This window comes from Aulostomus chinensis, chromosome 6 (genome assembly GCF_037954235.1).
Source record: "Aulostomus chinensis isolate RoL2024-O1b breed Wild chromosome 6, RoL_Achi_v1.0, whole genome shotgun sequence".
NCBI classification, from domain to species: domain Eukaryota; kingdom Metazoa; phylum Chordata; class Actinopteri; order Syngnathiformes; family Aulostomidae; genus Aulostomus; species Aulostomus chinensis.
In genome coordinates this window covers 8,307,895-8,329,426 of record NC_141325.1, presented here as the reverse complement: position 1 = coordinate 8,329,426, position 21,532 = coordinate 8,307,895, and the positions used below count along the sequence as shown (strand labels likewise).

Here is a 21,532-nt window from a genome sequence, read left to right as displayed (position 1 = left end):
TGCTCAGTTCATGCAGTCATAGGGTTGCACATACGGATCCACGAACTCAGAGCTGAGCTGAAAACTAGAACACTTCTGGTTCAGTGTCATCATTGTTAGTTGTCGTCTCCGTTAGCTTCAGGCCATAAATATGTGTTTTGTGTTTTCTTACTTCTGGAGTCACCAAGAAGCGAGGGAAGAAGAAATGCTCTGATTGGCTCATGCAGACTAAAATTTAAAAAAAATAGTCACTTCATCAACCCGAGTACTAACACCAGCCACCTTTTTGGATATTTAACTGAGTTTAAGGGACCTGCTTATGTAAAAGCTGTTTATTCTGCTTCTGCGCTCAAGGCTGACCTCAGAGAAGGTCGTAGTACATCTTCATATCTTGATTGTCTGAGATGAACTGAGCTGCAGGTCTGGTGGTTAGACTACACTGCTTCCCCATCTCCATTAAAACTCTCTATCTTTTTATCCTCCTTCCCCTCACCCTTCCTCCCCTCGCAGGTTTTATTGCTGCAGATATTAAAGGAACTGGCTCCTGGACCCAGCTCTACTTAATCACAGACTACCATGAAAACGGCTCTCTGTACGACTACCTCAAATCAACCACTCTGGATAATAAAGCCATGCTGCGACTGGCCTACTCTTCTGTATCGGGCCTTTGTCACCTTCACACAGAGATCTTTGGAACCCAGGGTAAACCCGCCATTGCTCACAGAGACCTGAAGAGTAAGAACATACTGGTGAAACGAAATGGGGCCTGTTGTATAGCTGATCTAGGTCTGGCGGTCAAGTTCATCAGGTGAGTGTGTGTGTGTGTGTGTGTGTGTGTGTGTGTGTGTGTGTGTGTGTGTGTGTGTGTGTGTGTGTGTGTGTGTGTTTGTGGTCAGAGACTTCCAGTACATGCAAAGATATACTTGCTTTATTTTCATTGAAAACTACTGAGGGAGAGTTAAAAAACACCCACTTGTATGTTAAATTGATAGCATCTTTGATCTCTGCAGTGATACCAACGAGGTGGACATCCCTCCTAATACTCGTGTGGGTACGAAGCGCTACATGCCTCCAGAAGTTCTCGATGAGACTCTGAACAGAAGTCATTTTCAGTCATACATCATGGCAGACATGTACAGTTTTGGTCTCATCCTTTGGGAGATCGCTCGGCGTTGTGTATCAGGAGGTATTTGAGTACTCTTTTGTGTGTATTTCTACTCTTCTTCTCGTTGAAATGTACCACAGACATCATGAGATTGTCCTGGAAACTATTTCTCAGGTATCCTTGAAGAGTACCAGCTCCCGTACCATGACCTGGTCCCTACAGACCCCTCATATGAGGACATGAGGGAGGTGGTCTGCATCAAGAAACTACGGCCTTCTTTTCCTAATAGATGGACCAGCGATGAGGTGAAAGATGTCTATTACGTCATGTATTCACTCACAAACGTACGGTGATGTCATCACTAACACGATTGTGTGTCTCTCTCCAGTGTTTGAGACAGATGGGGAAGCTGATGACAGAGTGCTGGGCTCACAACCCAGCCTCCCGCCTGACAGCTCTACGGGTCAAAAAGACACTTGCTAAGATGTCAGAATCACAGGATATAAAGCTGTGAAGGGCCACTGCCAGGTGTGTGTCACACACATAGAAAGGGCACTAAAAGTCACGCTTGCTCTGGTCCGGGCTGACCAACACTTTTCCCTGGGAAAAGGAGGTGGGACAGGATGCATGAAGATCACGTGGGCAATGCTGGATCACAAAAAAAAAAAGAAGTCCAGAATTCCAGAACTCTGCAACACAAGTTCCCCTCTGTACAATTTGTTCCAGGACTGAGGTGTTAAACTAAATCGCTAACAACAATAAATAACAGCCAGTCCCTGTGAGTGTCCCTGTTCTGTGGCTGGTGGAAGGACTTGAAATCAGATAAGTTCCTGTTCACATGCTCCGGAGACCTTGGAGGGAGAGATTGAGTTTGACCTGGCACAGTAGCTGCAGAGATACACAAACAGGCTACTGACCAGCGAGTGGAATACTGTTTTACTGCTTTCTGTGAAAGCTAACCTACCTGTAGATTAAGCTCCCGTTGATAGAACCCCAGGGATGTACTGAAAGGCAATCTGTAATTGCAGCATGATCACCCCCCCCCCCCCCCCCTTTAAACAACAAAAACAAAACACTGCCACCCCAGCACTGGCCTTCTGTCCAACTCATTACTGTCATTCTTCAAATGTTTGGTTCCAAGGACTGGCACTGTGTGACAGAAATAAAGGTGTACTGAGGCTTTAACAGTTCTGTTTACGCTGATAATGTTGTAGACACTGAAGAGAAGACATACTTGTGTTTTTGAGTTGTGATGGGTTATGAGCGCTAGAAAAACATATTTTCCTTGTAAATCCTCTAAGTCTATGTGTTATGAATAAACTTTACGTGTCCAAATGAATTCTGGTTTGAGGCTCCAGGGCCTCGTTGTTTCTTTGCCTTACAGAGGAGCGGTTTAGAAACTAGAGGGCACTGTGAGAGCACATACCACCACCAAGGCAAAATCAACCCAATGCAGAGTAAAATAACAAGAAGTAGTAGCAAGTTTGGGCTTTTTTAAAACTAATGGGTTCTTTTTTGACCTATTCTGAACCCTTCAACAAAGTTTGGGGAAATTTAGCCGCGTCGATTTTCTATAATCCCGCTAACAAGCAGACTAAACTGCTGGGACGCTGTTATCTCACTGGTGTTGGCGAGGAAACCTGACCGAAGAGAGACGACGTCAGAGGAACACGCGTGAAGCACACCAGCGACGTCTGTTCCCCCACCCATCCTGAAACACCAGCAGCACTGCAGAGGGTAACACATATGCTTGTGTCAAACGTGCTTATTTTGGTGAAGTGATCCATCAAAATAAAATGTTTTCAGCCCCAGTCATTTGCAAATGTGTCACACTGCTCCTTGTAAATGTGTCCAGTAAATGAAACCAGAGGTGCAGTCAAGAACGAGCTTGCTGAAACAGCTGCTCCGCCTCAGTAGTGGAAGGTTTTCCAGCAAAATCTGGAGAACTTTATTAGGCCTTTGATCAGGTATTTCCCTCAACTGGCATTTGTTATGCAGTTGTAGTTTTGTAGTCCATGTGTGAATTCTTCATGCTGTCGAAATTAGTTTTTCAGTAACTTACACAACTGGGGTGCTCGGGCACTTTTGCCGTTTTAAATGCCATTTCATTCCTTTTTTGGCTGGTGTGTTTGTTTTTTAACTGTACCTACTGTCAGAGAAGGTGATGCTTTCATTCAGTAAAAAGATTGAGGGTGAATTTGGTACCTGTAAATATGAAGTTTACATATCAAAATATCAATATTCATGGTCTTAGATTTGCATTTCTGACAATAAAAATAGACGACAAGAGACACAATTCCTTTAGAAATAACACACCATAGGCACAACTCATTTCCAGCATTGCTTATAAATATAATTTATTAATCGTCTTAAAAATTCTTTCTTACACTTTGTACAGAAAACAATTAGAGGAGATAGAGAGGCGAGCATTCAGCGAGACTGAGCAAGAAGCGTGCCAGAATTTTAGCTAAAATGGACCAACACTACCCTGCACTTATCAAATCAAATCACCCCTGATAGTAAAATAAAAATGCACGTACAAGCACAGCTATAGTTATAGACTTCTATCATGATAACCAATGCCAAGTTTGCATAGTAGACACTGCTTTTACAAAAAAGGAAAGAAACTTAAATAAAAACATAGAAACTAGTATCTAACTGTACTGCTCCTTTTTTTTTTAATATTCTGAAATTAGCCAAATATAGCTGACAGTACACAACTGTACATATTGTGGATAGAAAATACTTGTACATACTTTGATATCATAACACGTCTTTCTTCATTTTCACAATGGCAAAGGATCACCCGGAGGTCTGCACATGCCCTCCTCGTACTCCCCCTCTGAGTCTACTAGAACTGTCGATCCTGCTTCAAAAAATAAAAAAAATAAACACAGACTGTGGTGTGGCGGTGATCAAGTTCCGGGTGAAGTACTACAAGTCAGTGTCTTTGTACAATTCATCAAAATATTCATCTTGTTCAACAGTGAATTCCACCTTTGAATGAGTCACCTATGCTGATGATCACGTTGTATGAAAGAGACATCGTCACGGCGTTTGGGGTTTTCAGGTTTTACTCTACATTTTGACGCTTAGCGTAAAACCTCAATGAAGTCCAAATGAGACGCCTGCTGAGTTCAGTGATGCAAGCAAGTAAAAAGCTATTAACTGAAGTTTTATGGTTCCCTCAATAACTTTTACACCACTTAAGCCTAATCTTCCCTCTGATGACCTCATCTGAAAACCTACCCTCGGTCTCACTTTCTCCAATTTAGTAAATAAGGCTGTTTTTGAAATTAAAATGCACATATTTGAGGCCTCTGTCAGGTCCTGGTTGTGCACTTTTACGAGAGGTTGGATTTTTAATTCACACATTTCCAACCGACTGAACAAAGGAAAAAGAAATCAATATGGAAAAAAAATCAATGTTTCAAGGTGTCCTCCTTTGCCGACTGTAACAAAGTGAAACCTGTCACGACCACGTAAAGATCTGACCTTTTGTAACATTGTTCACTCAGCCTTTGCCTTCCTCAAGAACCTCCTCGGTATCTCCTCTACATTCCTGATGTTCAGTTACATATGGCGTCTCTCCGTAATTCAGAAATTCCTTTCAAGCTGGATGCTCATGTTGTCTTTTACGTCCTCGACCGGTCAGAAAATCCAACAAAAATAAGGCTGTTTCTTCCCTCGATAGCTGGCTTTCTGGAATTAGACCTTTTCCCATACTTGATTTGCGATGCTTTTCTACCCAAGACAAATATATTACATTTCATTTTACACATGCCCCTTGAGTTGCTGTGTTGTTGTTGTTCGTTTTTTTTTTTTTTATCTCTAAATCACAATTTTTTTTCCCAACAAACAAAACCAAAAAAAATGACTGGAATGTTAGTTGCTGACAGAACATCATTTGCGATAAAGGGCAACTAACTTATGTCACAGAGTTTGTTCCCCCCCCCCCCCCCCCCCCCATAACTCACACACCTATGAAAACATTTAACAACCAAATAAAATAAAAAATAAAACATGTAAATAACATAATAATGATCACTGAACAAAAACACAAAAAAAAACCTACTATGGTAATACAAGGTCATTAGGGTGATAATAATGTATTTACACATCTCAGATGATCACAAAATCTGTTAGTTCTCCTAAAGGCCACTGGATGGTGCTAGTGACCAGTAAAGTCATGGTGGCAATCACAAAGAAGCAGAAAACAAAGCTGACACCAAAACGATGACAGAAAAAATATATATCTACATGTAGTGTATATATTCAAAATCAGTATACTGGGTATCACATTATACTGACTGTATGTCCAAACAGTTTTAATTGCTAGTTCATTACTTTTTGCTTTTTCCATCTTTCCTTAAAGTTGAATCCTGACCAGAGACAAGCCCCAGAATCAATCAGAGACCTGTGGTTAACCAAATGTGGTGGCGATGGCTGGGGATCCCACCCCTGCATCCCATCTGCAACATTACTGCAGTTATCCATCAGACGATGTTTGTGTGTGTGTGTGTGTGTGTGTGTGTGTGTGTGTGTGTGTGTGTGTGTGTGTGTGTGTGCGCGCACATATGGGTTGTTGTGGGTGTAAATCCTATTTTGCAATATGCTTGTAAAAAAAGAAGTTACTTTTCCTTTAACTAAATATATTAATGATTCAGTTCCAAGCAAAAAATATTTTAGCATGCAGGAGCTTGTTGTTCTGTCTTTGCATTATCTGTTTTTCATTAGTGCAATTTGAAGTATACCTCAAAACAGATACATTTTACACAAGTTGCCATACACTGATGAAAATGCAAAAATCAGCTTGTACCTGTTTCCATCAGGACTACTATCATCTTTGGGTTTGTTTTTTTAAGAAAATCAGAGGCACAATTCAAAGGTTGAAGCTGCTTAAATACTTAACAAAACCTGTTTTTCCTTTTTTTTAACCTTTTATTTAAATATCATGAATGATGTCATCAGTCAGAAAAGGGATGTTGTTTCTGGTCAGGATCTTTGATTGACAGTCAGCGAGTAGCAAATTCTGTTAGCAGGAAATGATCCACATATATGGACAACAGAATACATAAAGCGTTCCCTAGGAAACGATATAAAGACAACAAACTGTACGGCCAAACACGTACAGCCAAGGCTCATGAGAGAAGAGCGGGATCACTCGTCTACTTCCCTTCTCTCATCATTAGTTTTCCATTCTGCAGATCTAACAGATGATCACCTGCTGGCTCTCCCATCCTTCCTTCTCCTCCCTCCCTTTTTTTGTAATCAGTTTAGCTACGTTCTGTGTTTACTCTTGTCTCTTTCTCATGCTCACTTATTTCCCCCCCTCAATCTACCATCTTTATTCTCTTCTGTAATGAGTTTAGCTTCTCTCTCTCTCTCTCGCTCTCTTTATGACTCTGTTCCATGATCGAGATTCTCAAGGTCAGTACCTGCGTTTAGTACCTCCCTTTTTTTCCCCCTCCTCTGCTTCTCTTTGTTCAGTGTAAAGTAACAACGAGAGAACAATGCTCGACATGGTCCTTGTTTTTGGTGTGTGTATGTTTTGTTTGTTCCTGATAGACTTGTGTGTTAGGTAAGTTTCTCTCTCTTTCAGTAACAAACGACACTGCAACATCGCAGAAAAAACACACACACATAGATACACACAGCACAGTCTCTCTCCAATTGCTGTCTTGTTCTATTACCATGTCGGTATAATTAACATGATATTTACTGGTTCTCAATCACCGTGGTGATTTGTTTTTTCTTTTCTTTCATGTCAGATTTGTTCACTGCCCTTGCTGCACGTATCAAGTGCAGGGAATACGTGTGTCATCGTCTCCAGAGTTCTGTCGGTGTCACGGTGAGTATGTTGTCTCGTCAGTGTTCCATTGTCATGGAGCTGAAGTTACTGTCGTGGCGACCCATCTCCTCCAGCACAGCCGCCAGTTCATTAAGGTCTCCGTCAGGGAAGTGCTGGGCCTCCCAAAGATCCAGGATCACTCCTGTCGGACTGGACTTGGTGGCAAAGTAGTTCAGGTACCTCAGGAAGACAGGAAGAATGGATGAAGACATGCTCAATATTGGTTGAAGAAATGTTGAAGGTAACAGATGGGACTTGTTCTTAAATTCTCATCCTGAACCTGCAAACTACATCTCCAGGATACTAACAAATCAAAGACAATCTTCAAAAAGTACAAGTACAACCCTAACTGTAATCTCTGAGTCACCCCCATGTTCTTTTATGTGGCTCCATTCAAAGTTGTACTTTTGATGTTGAATTGACTGTTTACACCTTAAAATGTTTGAAAGAGCATCATTTCTAAATGCTTCATTTGTGAGAAATGAAGGCAGTTTGAAACTGTGTCAGAGCACTAAAACGTTCCAACAAATCCACTGGGACATTAGTTGTTTTTTTCTCTAAAAGCAATACTTAAAGCTGTTTGAGTACCCAATGGTTGAGGAGGGCAAATCTGATGCTTAGGCGTCTGGGACAAAGATCTCAGTGCTGTTTAAATGTGAAAAAGCCATCAAAGTTTCATCCCATGAGTGTAAAAATGAGACTTTCTGTTCCTCTGCAAATTGTATTATATGGTTCTCCTGCAGCGTCTCCTCCTTTTTACTCTCACTGAAAACATATAATGAAGCCATTACTTTCTTTTTTACTTTGTTACGTCCTTTCTCACTTTCTTCTCTCAAGCCTTTAATTCTCTGCTGCATGTGAAAAGTGGCATCCTGCTGTTAAGTGAACTCAATAGCCCTGGATCCACCTTTACGAGGGTGTGTAGAAGTTTCCACCGCTGCTTTTATGAGTGCTACTACGTGTTCGTGTCAGTGTTGTTTATGTATATATGAATATAGACATTGTGAGAGGAGAGAAGGCAGTGAAAGACAAAGCCTGAGTCATACTTTGAAGTCACGCAGACATGATGTGGCACTTAGAAGAGCAGAGAGAATAAAAGATGCCGTTGTTGTTAGAACGTTCCATCATACTCTGTTTGAAGAGTCGCTTGTAGCAGAAATATGGAAGTAAACATCAATTTGGCTGCAGTAGCCGATCATTCTTCACCCACTGGTCAGGAATAGTTGGTGCACACATTAACAGAATACATCATGAGCTGGCTGCCTGTTGGGACAATGAGATGCACTTGTATCCAATTATCCTCTCAGTGTCTGCCTCCACTGCAGGAGCTGCTGGCGAGTGCATTTGTCTTTACAGTACAGATGTTTTCACAGAAAGAAAGGGCTATATATTACTTGAAATGAAAAGATCTTCACATTAGTAGCAAGCCTGATTATGCATTCACAAGATCAACAGTCTACTATAAATAGTGATCCTATCAGAGTGGGTTTTTTTTTTTAATGTGTGCTATTATATTTTCTGTTGTGAGATTAAGGCAGTGATGGGATAAGTGAGAATAAGAATATGGCTTTGATTAGTCTCTGTTGAACCGCACCATCTGTTGAACTGCACCGTCCTTCTGTGCAAGGACTTGTCGCATTTGAATTCATCCTATTTGCAAAGGTTTTTTTTTTTTTTTCCCCAGACAAAATGGGGCTCCAAATTAAACAAAATGCCTCAGGGAACTACAGATGAAATACATGATACAAGTGTGTGTGTGTGTGTGTGTGTGTGTGTGTGTGTGTGTGTGTGTGTGTGTGTGTGTGTGTGTGTGTGTGTGTTATACCTGTCAAGGTTGAGCTTGTGGGCCAGCATCCGCCAGTCATTTCCTCTTGTCTGTGGTGCATCCAGACTACCACACAACTTCTGTCTGATGGATAAAGGAATGCGGAAGGCGTTGGGCCCCACTAAGGTGGTGATGTTACTGGCAGGGTCCATGAGGGACGTGTCTATGCACTGGAGCTCCTGGTAACATTAGAGAAGAAAGAAAAACAAATTTTTTTATTTGGAAAATGCAGCGTTCTGTAAGATAACATCCATTCTGTAACTCAGACAGTAGACAGATGGACAATATGCTACAAACTCTTGATGTGCATCCACGTGGTTGCAGAGTAAAGAGACAAAGCCTGTTTTTCTATCTCAAATAGGTTTGTTTTGGTCCTCCTGGCAAAGATTCTCCTCACTTTCACAGCTGCTTTCCTTCAGTGTGACCAATTAAACATAACTTTCCTAATGAACACAGGAGTGAAACAAACACAAGGATCTGCTTCCAAGTACTCCCTGCCATCTCCTCTCACTGTCCATCTTTGTCTCCATCCTATTAATCTGCCACTCCTGGGCAGAAAGGAGAGGGGAATGACAGTAGCTTGGCAGGGGGAAACAACAACTGATGTGAATGATTAGTATTTACTGCGTCTACTTAGCCCCAATTTACAGCAGAAAGCTCTCTGCTCCTGCAGATGGAATGATTGATGCGAAGGAACTCGGCTTTCTCTGCTGAAATAATAAATAAACCCGCTTCACCTGCCGTTACTCAACATGTAGGCCACTGCTGGCTGGCTATTTTCTTTAATGCATACAAAGAGACTCCATGAATGTTGCTTTAGCTGTTCAGCTCTAATTAGCCCACTTGCCAAGATCCCATGTGATCATAATAATTCGTTTTTAAGACTAGATATGAAAAGGATTACAACTTAACAAAGTACTTAAAGAGACATTGACCGCTCAAAGTAGAGCTGCTAGCCCGGCTGAAACAGGGGTACCAACACTTAACGTCCAGGACTCTAGAACCTTGTTCCTGGGTAACTCCAGATACAAGCTTTACATCACTCAGTGCCTCGTGGTGCTCGGTCAGTCCCACATGAAGGCAGTGAGAAATAAATATATTTTTTGTGGTACTTTTGCGCAACTATCCATAACCTTTTTAATAACTTTTGCTTTTCCTGGTATATGTTTATATATCATAATGTGTTACATATTGAATAGATTAAAAATATTAGGACACCATAGTGGGTGATTTGAGACTGAGATAGCAGTACACATTTTACTGAAATGAAATAGGTTTTCAGGTAATAACGGCTAGGAGTCAATAAGTTTTGCTTTCCCGTGTTTTTTCAAACAAGTGGTATCTTTTCTTTTCTATTTACTATTTTCTTTTTTTTCTTTTTTTCTTAAAACTTTTCGCCTTCCCCATGAATTCCAATAAGCGTGTTGGAGCGTCTTTGAGAGCGAGACGTACAGTCACGGTAAGACTCTGGAGACTATCTATGGCTGAGTTATGATGCCGTGGATACAGATTTACCATCTGGACTGTAAGAAGGATATGTTAAGGAACGGAAAGGTGGAGGAAGATTATAATCTCTCAGTAAACAAGAGACACACAGCAGTTCTTGAAATCAGGCGGACCCCTCAACTTGCTGTTTTTTTGCTGCCCCCTGTTGGTTTGAAGTATTAAATAAACAACTGCGCTTATTAAGATCACCTAAAAAAAAACCCATCATGCTCATTTTTTTTTCAGAGACAAAAAAATAGCTGTAACACCTATTGGTTATGTGTTCCTGCTCTTATATAACAATAACGGAAACATATCTTTCTCATTGTCGTCTTATCTCATTTAACAATAAATTTCAGAAAGTGTAAAGCTGATATGCCCGAATACCACAGGAGAATTCAGTATGATCTTTGACCATAAGTGCTCTCTCTCTCTCTCTCTCTCTCTCTCACACACACACACACACACACACGTAGATACTCTCAGTGCCTTTGTGGTTACATGGTCGAGCAAAATCAAAGAGGTATTCCAGTCATGTTATGTGACCTCTGGCCCCAGCATGAATGATTGAACAGAGTCACAGAACCATAGCAGGGACCCTGACTGTCTAACAGGGAAAAACTTCAAGTGACTTCAAGACCTTTTGTATAGGAAGTTGGAAGAAGGATGTAGAGGGAACTTCTCTCTCTCTGTCTGTTCTTCTTTTCCGTATCTATTACTTCATCATTCAGTTTCCTGCCCTTGACATGCAGGTTAATGCTGCTCCACAGTCCTCTTCTACTTACGGCCATGGTCCAATAAACAGTTTTGCTGTTTGTATGAGAGTTTCTGTGGATGTACCTCCTCCAGTGTGTTGCTGAGCTGAAAAATCTGTCCTTCTCCTTCCACCTGCCGCACACACAGTTTGCAGCTGATCTCAGTAATGGCCGAGCTCTGTCTCTCCAGGGTGAAGGTGCAGTGAAGAGTTCTCTGACTGCCACTCCACACCTGGTAGAATGGGATCTCCTAGGAAATAGTAAGTACATGTTACTGCCAAGCCATTTTCCACGTAACTCAATGGGTTAATAACATTTAACTCCTGACTGAGACAGAAACGCACCATCAGTGGCTACAACCTTTAAAAGACAGGTTTTGTTTGCTGTTTTTTACATAACTTCTACGTTTCATGTGAATTTATCCAAGTGGAACTGGAAAACAAAGTGAAACACAAACCACTGAGTCATGCAGATTGATGTGTGTGTCCATATGCAAGACGGCGGCTCTCACCTGATACTTTGCAATAAGTTTGCTCTTCCAGTGTGTGTGTGGCACGTCGTGGATTGACAATCTCAGATTGTGTGTGCTGTCTTTAAAGTTCAGAGTCTTTGGCTCATCCAGTAGCTTCCCTCCCATCTGGGTCTCCATTTGAAGTACCTCCTACACAAAAAAAACAATGACTACTTCAGACTTCCGTTTCAAGTTTGCTTCTACTTAATCTTGCTCATTGAAGTATTTATTTCTCACGCAGCGTTAGAGATTGTAGAAAAGCTTTCGATTTATCTCGTATAATTATGGGAGGCAAATGCCTTGAAGTGCACAGCGGCATGAAACACATCATTTTCATTAAGATATCATCACAAATCTCAGTAGTTGTATTCCCTGGATTTGAGCAAAGCTGAGCTCTGCAATGAACTGAAGAGAGACATTAAGTTGCTCAATAAAAAAAACAAAAAAAAAAATCCTGATTAATAATGCACCACAAGTCAAAATGTTGCTGTTGTGGGGAAATGGTGCATACCTTTGATGTAAGCCTGTAAAATTAGCAGAGAGAGCACTGATGTACCCTACAGACACGCTCGCATGCATGATGCTAAACACACACAAATAATAACAACACACAGGCGCATAAAGGGGGTGCATACAACTGCGTGCTAACACAGTTGTGTTTTCATGGAGGAATAAGTTATCATATGACTTCAAGCCTCCTACAACCTCCTCACAATAATCAATTCCTCCTTCTCATCATCGTCCTACACTGCAGCGCTACTGTAGTTGTACAGCTGGGACTTCCCCTTTGAAACACCAGCCGATCAATTATGCTACACGCACCATTAAAAATTTCACCTCTGAACATTGTTTTCAGGCTACTATTGCCTTTTTGAAATGTTAAACCAGTGTGTATTCGCACGTGTGTGTTTGCCACACCAACACATGACTTATCATTACACACAATAATTACCAATGTTAATCTTTCACATCAGCTGCTCCCTCCAGTGCTTTGAGTTTGTTTAAATTCCAAAGCATCTGCTATTTTGACACCGCTTGACCCTGTTTTGTTTATTGCTTCTCAGCTCATTTCCAAAGGACTAAAGGTGAGCAAACTTCTGTTTATTACTCCAGACAATCACTTCTCAAGTCTCATAATATTCTTCACTTCAAATGCAAATTAACAGGGAAGAGTTTATGGGCGGTACCCTGAGAGAACAAAACAACTAAAGCACTCTACCTGCACACACAACTTCTTCCTCAGAGTTGTTGAGGAGACACTTGTGGAAAGTTAAGATGAAAATACTCTGCACATCTGCAACGCACGTGTACTTATGCATGTTTAAATTTAGAAGCTCTCTGCCTGTGTCAGAATTTCAGTCACTGCCCAGCTTCTGGCGGACACTAATACAACTTGAGTCTGTAACATTTTCATTAAAAAAAAAACTCCCAAAAAATTATCGGGCAAAAAACCCCCACCCTCACTCAACTTATTCTTATTCATCTCAAGTCTTAACTGAGGACACGTTACTGGTTCCACTCCTGACAGAATGTTCTACTGTGAGTTGCACTGGACCAATATGAAATGGATTTTTGTTTACCTTGAGTGCATCCTGTGTGTCATCCAGACAATAGACCCTGATATGATAGTCCAGAGTAGTGCAGGAAACAGGTCCAAAAACAGCCAGTTTAAGCCTCTTGGCGGCTGCCTTGCCCACCGACTGGCCGACCAAGCAGTACGTCCCCAGTGTCTCCGTTAGGATGTGACAAGCCTCTGAATCCATCTGCACGTAGCAGGGGGTGGTGAAGTTCTCCTCTCCCACTACCACCACATCCTGGAGGAAACAAATTCACATTTGTTAGCGTGCTGTGTTTAGGATGCAGCGAGTTACGGAATAACTGAATTTACTAGGTGAGCCTTTAAGACTATGGTTATATAAAATATGCCTCCATGTAACATTTCTCTAGTTTGATAAAAACAAGTGGCAGGGTTTTCTTTTGATGTACTCCAGTTTGCTGTGATTAGCTGCTGCTGTCAATGTAATCTCACCATTTCTTCCATCTGTTCATCATAAAACACTTCCAGAGGTTTAGTGGGGATCATTCTCTTCCTTTCCTGCCTGGCTTTTATTGTGAAACATCTGGAGACACTCCATTAACAACAACGTAACAACCTCCAAGAGTCTCAACTGCACGTAAATTATTGGTTAGTTAAATTACCTCTTAGCATCAAATCTATTTACGTCGCAGTAGAGATTCTGATGGATGAGTTACTTGTGTCTTGTGTTTATGATATTCAGGAGTATATCATTCCTTCTCTTATTTTAGAGGAAGCCATTCAATATCCCTCTAACAATACAGATGGCTTACAAAGTATTTAAAGACAAACAAAAAACCCACCTGTGACATAAAAAAACAATGTTTAAAATTGGATAAATCTGGATGTAAATTGCGTCTCATAATTTAAACTTAGAATTAATTTAAACTTATGAATGAGCTTCCCTTTGTGCTCCTTGAGATAGATATTTGTTGAAGGGAGAGTTTCTTTCTTTTAAAGAACCAGTGTGGAGGATTTAGGCAATGTAATATGCATAATTATGTCTTCAAAAGCTTAAAGTCACCCATAAACTAAGAATCTTTGTGTTTTCGTCAGCGTGGAAGGAACCATTCATGTATGCAAAGGGTGTGGCTATTCCATAGAGCCTGACAAGTTGAAACGCCATGTTTAAGTAGCCAGGAATGGACAAAATAATCACCCGGGTAAGGTTAGGCTGTCCGTAAAAGCATAAAAATGGTGCGCAAATTCAACATACAATAAAGTTAGACTGTGACTTCTTCCATTGAGCTCAGATGTTCATCAAAAGGCATTACTAAGACTGCACAGCAGAGCTTCCCTCTGCCAGCTTGACCACTGCTGTCAAATAGTTGCACATTAGTAGAAAAGATGCCCCGAATTCCTACACGTTAGTTATTTTAAGTAAAGTGGACGACAACATGTATGAATCAGTTCTAATTTCTGAAATGAAAATAGTTGCATATTAATGCTTTCTGTACTTTTTCAATGTGGGAGAAGTTGTTTTTTTTTCTACAAGGTTATCAGCAAGTGAAAAAAAAAAAAATCTGAAGCAGCACATTGAACTATTCAGGTGACGTCCTTGATCATGACTGGATCTAGACCGAATCAAACTCCTCTCACCAGTGCAGAGCCAAGAGCTAGGCAGCGTTTAGTAGCAGAGGCATTCCTATAAACAGTATTTTTCTAAAGGAATGACAGCACTGCTGAATTTGGGTCGGTGATAACTTCAAAAATAGTTTTTTAAGCAATAGAACTCCAGACTGTAAAATATTAGTTTGAATTCTTTTGCCCCAGTAGCCTCGGAGCAGGAGTTTTGAGTCACGAGACTGTGAATGAACATATTCAAGTTGGTACCTGTTCTAAAAAGGAAATCATGGGCTCCATTAGGAGAATGATCACACTTGTTCAGGGCTCTTCCTCTGTGAAGTGCATCCACTCCTACTGTGATTATCTGCTGTCTGTTGCTAATATGATTTCTGGGCCTGAGTTATGGTAAATCCATATGGCTCTTCAGGGGTGAGGGAGGGGCTCACTCTTTTTAGTCTAAGATGTACTGAACCTTCGATTAGTTGTGCACATATCCGTGTCAGTGCGCGCGCGTGTGACTGGAAAATTACTGCATGTGCATGTCCATGTGCTGTGGCACGGGATCTTTGTCCAACACACACGTGAATCAAATATTGAGTTTTGAGTCACAGTTCATGCGGTGTTGTGTTCCTGCAGATGAGCTGAATCAATACAAAGGGGTAGGGAAGCAATATGGCATGAATCTGTTATTACTGGTAATCACAAGTGTGGCTGGTCCCCCTGATGTGAGGGGAATTAAATTACCTCTCCCTGTTTTGGGGGATCTTTCTGATGGGAAATTGACGTTCTACTACAATAAGAGAAAAACAAATCGACTTCCTGATGAAATTCCAGTTTTCATTTTCCTCGTCTTTTCAGTTTACATCCAACCCCTACTGCCTCTCTCTCTCTCTCTCTCTCTCTTTCTTACAAACACACACACACACACACGCACACATGCACAGAATCTTATGCATGGCTAATTGTGCAGAGACATTGTGTTGAGCTGTGATAAGCAACAGAAGACAGCATACGGGGGCCTTGTAGACACAGTGATGCTGCAAGACAGCCTTATCACCCATAACCACACACAAGGATACACACAGGCACAGATGCACACACACACACACGCAGGCACGCATGCACACATGAACGTTACACACCAGCAGATTGCTGAGGTAGAGCCTTCATGCTAAAAGACACAGGAGGAGGGAGAGAGAAGTGAAAAAAGAGGGATGGAAACATAAGAAGAAAGATGAGAGGAGAGGAGGATGGCAGGAGCATAACAAATTGCTTCTGATAGGAGTCTCCAACCCCCTACTTGTCTGTAGGCACTTTATTTTTTTTTAACCAAATTTTCTCTCCTTTCTTTCCTTTCCTCTCCCTCCCTCGCAGCCATGTGTGTCTAATGTAGGTGATTCTTGTGGGAGAACACGATAAGGTGTGTGTGTGTGTGTGTGTGTGTGTAAGTTGTAATACTGTATAGATGACTGGGTGGTAACCATTTGACTGTGATCGTGAGCAGGTTTTCTATGTATGCATGCTTCTTTATCTTTGGATTATTGAGCTGCCGTATCTCTCAAGGAAAAAAACAAAAGGAAAAAAAAATCATATTTGTTCAAAACAAATATGATTTAAAAGCTGCACATAGAGGCAGAGCAAAACAGCAACACCAAGAGACACACAAAACAAACACCCTCCCTCACCTCCCATTCTCCCATGGCCAGCTGGTTCTTCAGCTGTATGAGCCAGTCTTCCTGGACGTTGTCAGCGCAGTGGTGGATGGTGAGGATCACTGGTCTGGTCAACAGGGCTCCTGGAGGGCCACAACTCACCACTGGGCTCAGCACGGTCTGGATGTCTTCTACTGGGGGTCTGGAGGAGACAGATAACATGGAGGATATTGTTCTTTAGAATAGAGAGACAGGAGGGCGGCACAGCTGGCAACCAGTCAGCGTGAGCATCAACAGCACAGAGCTGTATCGATTTCATTTCTGCTCTGTGTTATTTTCTCCAAATGGTCACGTATGGAAAAACCTGGGTAGCATAATAGAAAAGACGAGGGGGTGGGGGATGGGGGGGGGGCTTTTAGAGTAGGATAGACTATATTTGAGTAGAGGGCAAATCAGAGAACAACCAGAGCGGAGCAGCACGGATTCAGTCAAAGGATGATTAGTGCAGTCAGCAGGGCTGCAGTTGGGCCTCAGCTGGAGTCACAAGTTCACAGCTACTGAGCAGAAAACAAATGACTACCAGCTCAGACTCTCCTGCTTTTCTGTGAAAAATATCAGCATTGGAATCCATTGAATATAGGTTAGTATTATCAAGCGACATAAGACTTCAAACTTGAGTGTATATGTAGTGAACTCCAGTATGAGCACATTGTTATCGTGTATAACTTTTATATATAATGAGTGCATTCAAGCCCTTTTCAAAAAAGTTCCCATGCTCACTGCACTCAGGTCAATCCCTGTGCATTTCACAGTCTATAGACTTTTAAATTGTGTTACTCTGGCAACACTGAGAAAATAAGTTTGTCTCAAATAAAAAGATAAATAAATAAAAACATCAGCATCCCTGCACCAGCTCAAAACAAAATAGCAACAAAAAAAGGTTAATTAAGCAATATGTACCTTCATGGCTAAAAATGGTCTAGATGTTTAAAAACTATAATTATTTATTCAGCAAAAAAGAAGTGGTGTATCAACAGTTCTTTAAAAAAGACTTTAAATGTCACACATATTAACTGCATTTGCTTTGAAGAGCTTTATTTCATTGTAAATAGTCACAAATAAGAGGAAAACAGGCTATATGACGCGTTAATTCCTCTGGAACACCAATCCCTTTCTAAATATTAGCAAAAAGTAAATATTCATAATCCTGAATACTGGCTTCACTTTCGGAGCGGGGGAAGGTCTCTTCAGCTCTTCTCTTCAGCTCTTTTATACAGTCTATGACTTGAAGAGTGAGTTTTCTTCAGCCCACCTCGTGTCAGGGGGCACTAGTCTTTAGTAGTATTATCGATTCAGCTACTGAGGCTCATTATTGATTCATGCAGGATCCACGTGGGCAGGAGAAGGGAAGAAAAATGTAAGATAAGACAAAGAAAGAATGAGTCAAACTGCAGCAGTGCCCTTTGACTTATCTAAGGTCACCCTTTTAATCAATTACAGCCTTATTGATGTGTAACTTTATTTATCTTTTATACATTAATAGATATTTAATGGCATCTCAGTATTAGATGTTAATGAGCTACAGCACATTGTAGCTTGAGGACGGTTGCTGAGGTGAGTCAATGCAGCTGTGTGTGATTTTACTATCCTATACTGACTGAGATGAAGACAGAGGACAGAGTGGATGTTTGACTCTTAGAAATACTGTTGCACATTGATGCAGTCCAATTTGCCATCGACTGCTATTGACTGGAGAGAGGCTAGAGGGGGTGCATGGCGTAGAATACATGATGGCACGTTAAAATATTCCTTATTGCTCAGCTTTGCTGTAGTGTTTAAGGGTTGCTTTAACCTTATTTGTGCATGCAGATATTCTGGTGTCATTTGCCCTGTTTTTGAGATTGCTATCCCCATCTGCAATACCTTAAAGAATCCAAAGCAACATAATCAATTGGCATCATTCATTAAATGTACATTTGCACAATTTTCTTAACACAATTGGACTTTGTTTTAGCCCTAAAGTTAATTTTAAATACGCCATACACAGTAGATGTCAGGAGCAAGAAGTTGCAAACTGCCATCAGTCTTTGCTTCCTGTCTGTAAGACTAAATTTAGGGCTAAAAAGTCCGGTGTGTGCAAGAAAAACATTCATTAATGATTTAATTAATTCAGCAAATAAAACAAAAGCCGTACTGCCAAATAGGACCACTGGTACTATTAAAATGTTGTTGTTCTACAGACAAGCACTCGCCCTATAGAATGGTTTACCAGAGAGAGAGAAAGGGGGCAGACACACTGAGATCAATGTATCTTCAAAATAAACCAGTGACTTAAAGAGAGATTATTTTATTGACTGTGAGAAAGCAAGGCAGCGCAGATAATCAGGATACATATCGATTCCGTCCAGCGAAATCTCTTGCACTTTAAAATGAACGAAAATACACAGTTTGATCTTCCTTTTTCTACCCATGTTCTTGCAGACTTGTAAGTGTTCACCTGTGCATGCCTCAAAACACTTCTTGGGTTTCACCACTGGACAGGAAGGCTGTTTGTGATTTCAGGCAATTCTCAAATTGTCCAACAAATCAACACCAACCATGAAATTTTAAAGCTGAAATATTATTTTCTTTCCTTCTTTGACAAATCCCACTGAGATTCTGCTGGAAATAGACTGTTATAAAACATGTATCAGGGAAACAGTCGTCCTCAAAATAGCCACTGATGTGTTGTGCAATATATTTGAATATGCATTCAGTTGTTCTTTTTTTCAGATCTAGACCATTGCACAAAGAGAAACGCATGTTGGCCACACTGCAGGCAACATTTCACAGATCTTAAAATAATAGATGTTTCCTCTGTTTCATTTAGTAAATTTGCATATTGATGCACTTATGAAGATGATTGATGGTGCACTTTATTCTGCTATGAAAAGACCTCCGATTTTTGTTCTTTTTATTATGCGAATATGATTGAAGATGCAACAATGCTGAATCTTAGTCTTTAAATTCTGTCTGTGGGTTGCAGTGCAGGAACGGGTGCTAAACCTCGCAAATAACTCAACACTGTTGAATGCTCCAAGCTGTTTTTCACTAATAATCCAAAATCCAACCTAAAAATCTCATTTGGGTTTGGTTGAGGGACCCTATAGTGAGGTAACGTCCAGGTTTGCCTTTGTCATCTCAGCACTTATGTAGATAAAACGTGAAATGTGCAAAACAAACCATTTTTATCTCCTCATCTCTGCAGGATTCACATGAGAGTTGTTTTAGTTGACCTCCGCTAAATGAATCACCAAAAGAAAGTGTCTGAACATGGATGCATTATACACTATAAATAATAATGATTCATGCCTCGCTGTGCGTCCACACCCATGGCACGCTGTGGGAGCCTTCCCACATAACCACACAAAGAGGACAAAGAAATCAAAGAAAGAAGAAGACACGGAAGGAGACGCAGAGATGAAGAGAAAAACAGGGACAGAAGGTAGACGCACAGAGAAAAGTGAGACGCAGTATGACGATTTGTGAAAAAGAAAGACGAAAAGTTACCTCAAGCTGTCCTTCCTGTGTACCGTCACATACATCTCATACACCCGACCCTGAGGTACAGCACCTGCTGGAACCAACAAACTCACACCTGCAGGAGGGATGATGAAAAGAAGCAAATAACCAGTTCCTTTATTGGATTTATTCATTTCACCATGCGTAAATGAATTATTAAATGTGCAGCCCAGCGTCACTTAATCATTGAGATTAATTATTGAATCGTCAATTTTAAAAGCAACCAATGTAAAACTCTCTTAAATATATTATCAAGTGAATTGTGCTGTAATGTTTTATAGCTATGGAGAGCTGCTTTCTATCAGAAAGTTACATTATTCATTATTCGAGCCAGCCCACTGCTTCTAAATCCTACCATATTTCTACTTTTTCACTGAAATCTCTGGAGCAAGAGAACATCTTGGGGGTGTTTTCAGTTGTAGGTTTATGGCGTAGCAGCAGCGAGGGTGGTCCCCAAGGACAAATCCCATATACAAGAATCTTCCCAAGTATCCTGGAGCTCCTCTGGTCTAGCAGTGCTTTTGTAGCATCTTTTACGTTTGTAGCGTGTTTGCCTTGATGTGGGCTATCACAGTTACTGTAGATACTCGCACTGACATAGTTTATGAAGTTCATTCATTTTTCATGGAGGAAATGTCCATTACAATTACTTTTTTTTTGACCGTGTAAACTTAACACATCCATAAGAAATCACTCTGTATATCACTGTAGGACTTGTGAAAAGTTGGTGTAAAGTTGAGTTTACCAGAGTTGGGGACGATGAGGTGTCCTCCCTGGTTGTTGAAGGATCCGTGAGCGGTACAGGAAGGGTCCCGTGTTCGCGCCAAACTCTGATTGCGAAAGTTCATTGTGTCACTGTTGTCCAACAGAGACTGAGTTATCTAGGAATTAAAACACTAGATCAGTCTGCGAATAATGCAGAAGTTGAGAATTACAGAGCATAGTAAAGTAACTTTTGATGTGTTTACAGCACAAACAGGAGCATCTGATTTTCACTGCATCATAAACTTAGCATCCTAAAATAAAACTACAGCACTAGAGAGGTAAAAGTACCACAATTTAACCGATATACTCTAGTCTTGTAACTTTCTGACACAAATGAGGAGAACGTGAGCTGTGCATGGAACACACTGACTTACTGAGAAATCATTAGGACAGTAGAAACATAAATCGTAGAGTGTTTTTTAAAGTATCAAATCAATATTTTTCATTTGACAGGTCGCTGGAATGTTTAGTCTGCTAATGTAACTGGAGTTCTTTGAGACGGGTATTGATTGATCATGGTGATACCAGGGACACACATAAAAGTCAACCGCAGCCTGTTGAAAGAAGCAAACAAGTACTTCACGGATGCAGTACGTGAAGTCAAAGGTTCAAGAACGTCCAGATAAGTTTCAAGGACAGACTCTTGGTTTTAAAAGTCAATTTTATTTTTTAAGAGGTACAAGGCAGTGAAAGGGGAACAATTCTTTAAAGCGAGGGATTTTTACTGTCAATATTAAAACCATATTACTTACCTTTCTACTAGAATTTGCAGCATTAATATTCATGAGAATGGGCTCATCTTTTTTTTTTCTTGTTTTATTTGGTATGTTTTCTGATAACCAATAACTAAAAATGCTACAGGGGAAGATGTGCCTCTGCCCAGGAGCACTACCATGGGACC

At 40.8% G+C, this 21,532-nt stretch overlaps 2 protein-coding genes across 4 annotated transcripts in view; one reads left to right on the top strand and one right to left on the bottom strand.

The window, feature by feature from the left end:
• The window catches only part of bmpr1ba (bone morphogenetic protein receptor, type IBa), a 65,529-nt gene extending 63,119 nt beyond the window's left edge, over positions 1 to 2,410 (top strand). Inside the window, exons 10-13 of the mRNA XM_086206255.1 lie at positions 490 to 787; positions 990 to 1,165; positions 1,259 to 1,389; positions 1,473 to 2,410. Of these exons, the coding sequence (XP_086062381.1) occupies positions 490 to 787; positions 990 to 1,165; positions 1,259 to 1,389; positions 1,473 to 1,598 (731 nt within the window). The 3' untranslated portion in view covers positions 1,599 to 2,410. The remainder of the gene's footprint in view (positions 1 to 489; positions 788 to 989; positions 1,166 to 1,258; positions 1,390 to 1,472) is intronic.
• Positions 2,411 to 5,065: 2,655 nt separating this feature from the next.
• unc5ca (unc-5 netrin receptor Ca) overlaps positions 5,066 to 21,532 on the bottom strand; it is a 184,290-nt gene continuing 167,823 nt past the window's right edge. For all 3 annotated transcript variants that reach the window (XM_086206252.1, XM_086206254.1, XM_086206253.1), the window contains 8 exons: positions 20,612 to 20,747; positions 19,855 to 19,942; positions 16,339 to 16,507; positions 13,092 to 13,325; positions 11,512 to 11,661; positions 11,086 to 11,250; positions 8,761 to 8,939; positions 5,066 to 7,115 (listed from right to left, as the gene is read on the bottom strand). In XM_086206252.1, the coding sequence (XP_086062378.1) occupies positions 6,953 to 7,115; positions 8,761 to 8,939; positions 11,086 to 11,250; positions 11,512 to 11,661; positions 13,092 to 13,325; positions 16,339 to 16,507; positions 19,855 to 19,942; positions 20,612 to 20,747 (1,284 nt within the window). In that variant the 3' untranslated portion in view covers positions 5,066 to 6,952. The remainder of the gene's footprint in view (positions 7,116 to 8,760; positions 8,940 to 11,085; positions 11,251 to 11,511; positions 11,662 to 13,091; positions 13,326 to 16,338; positions 16,508 to 19,854; positions 19,943 to 20,611; positions 20,748 to 21,532) is intronic.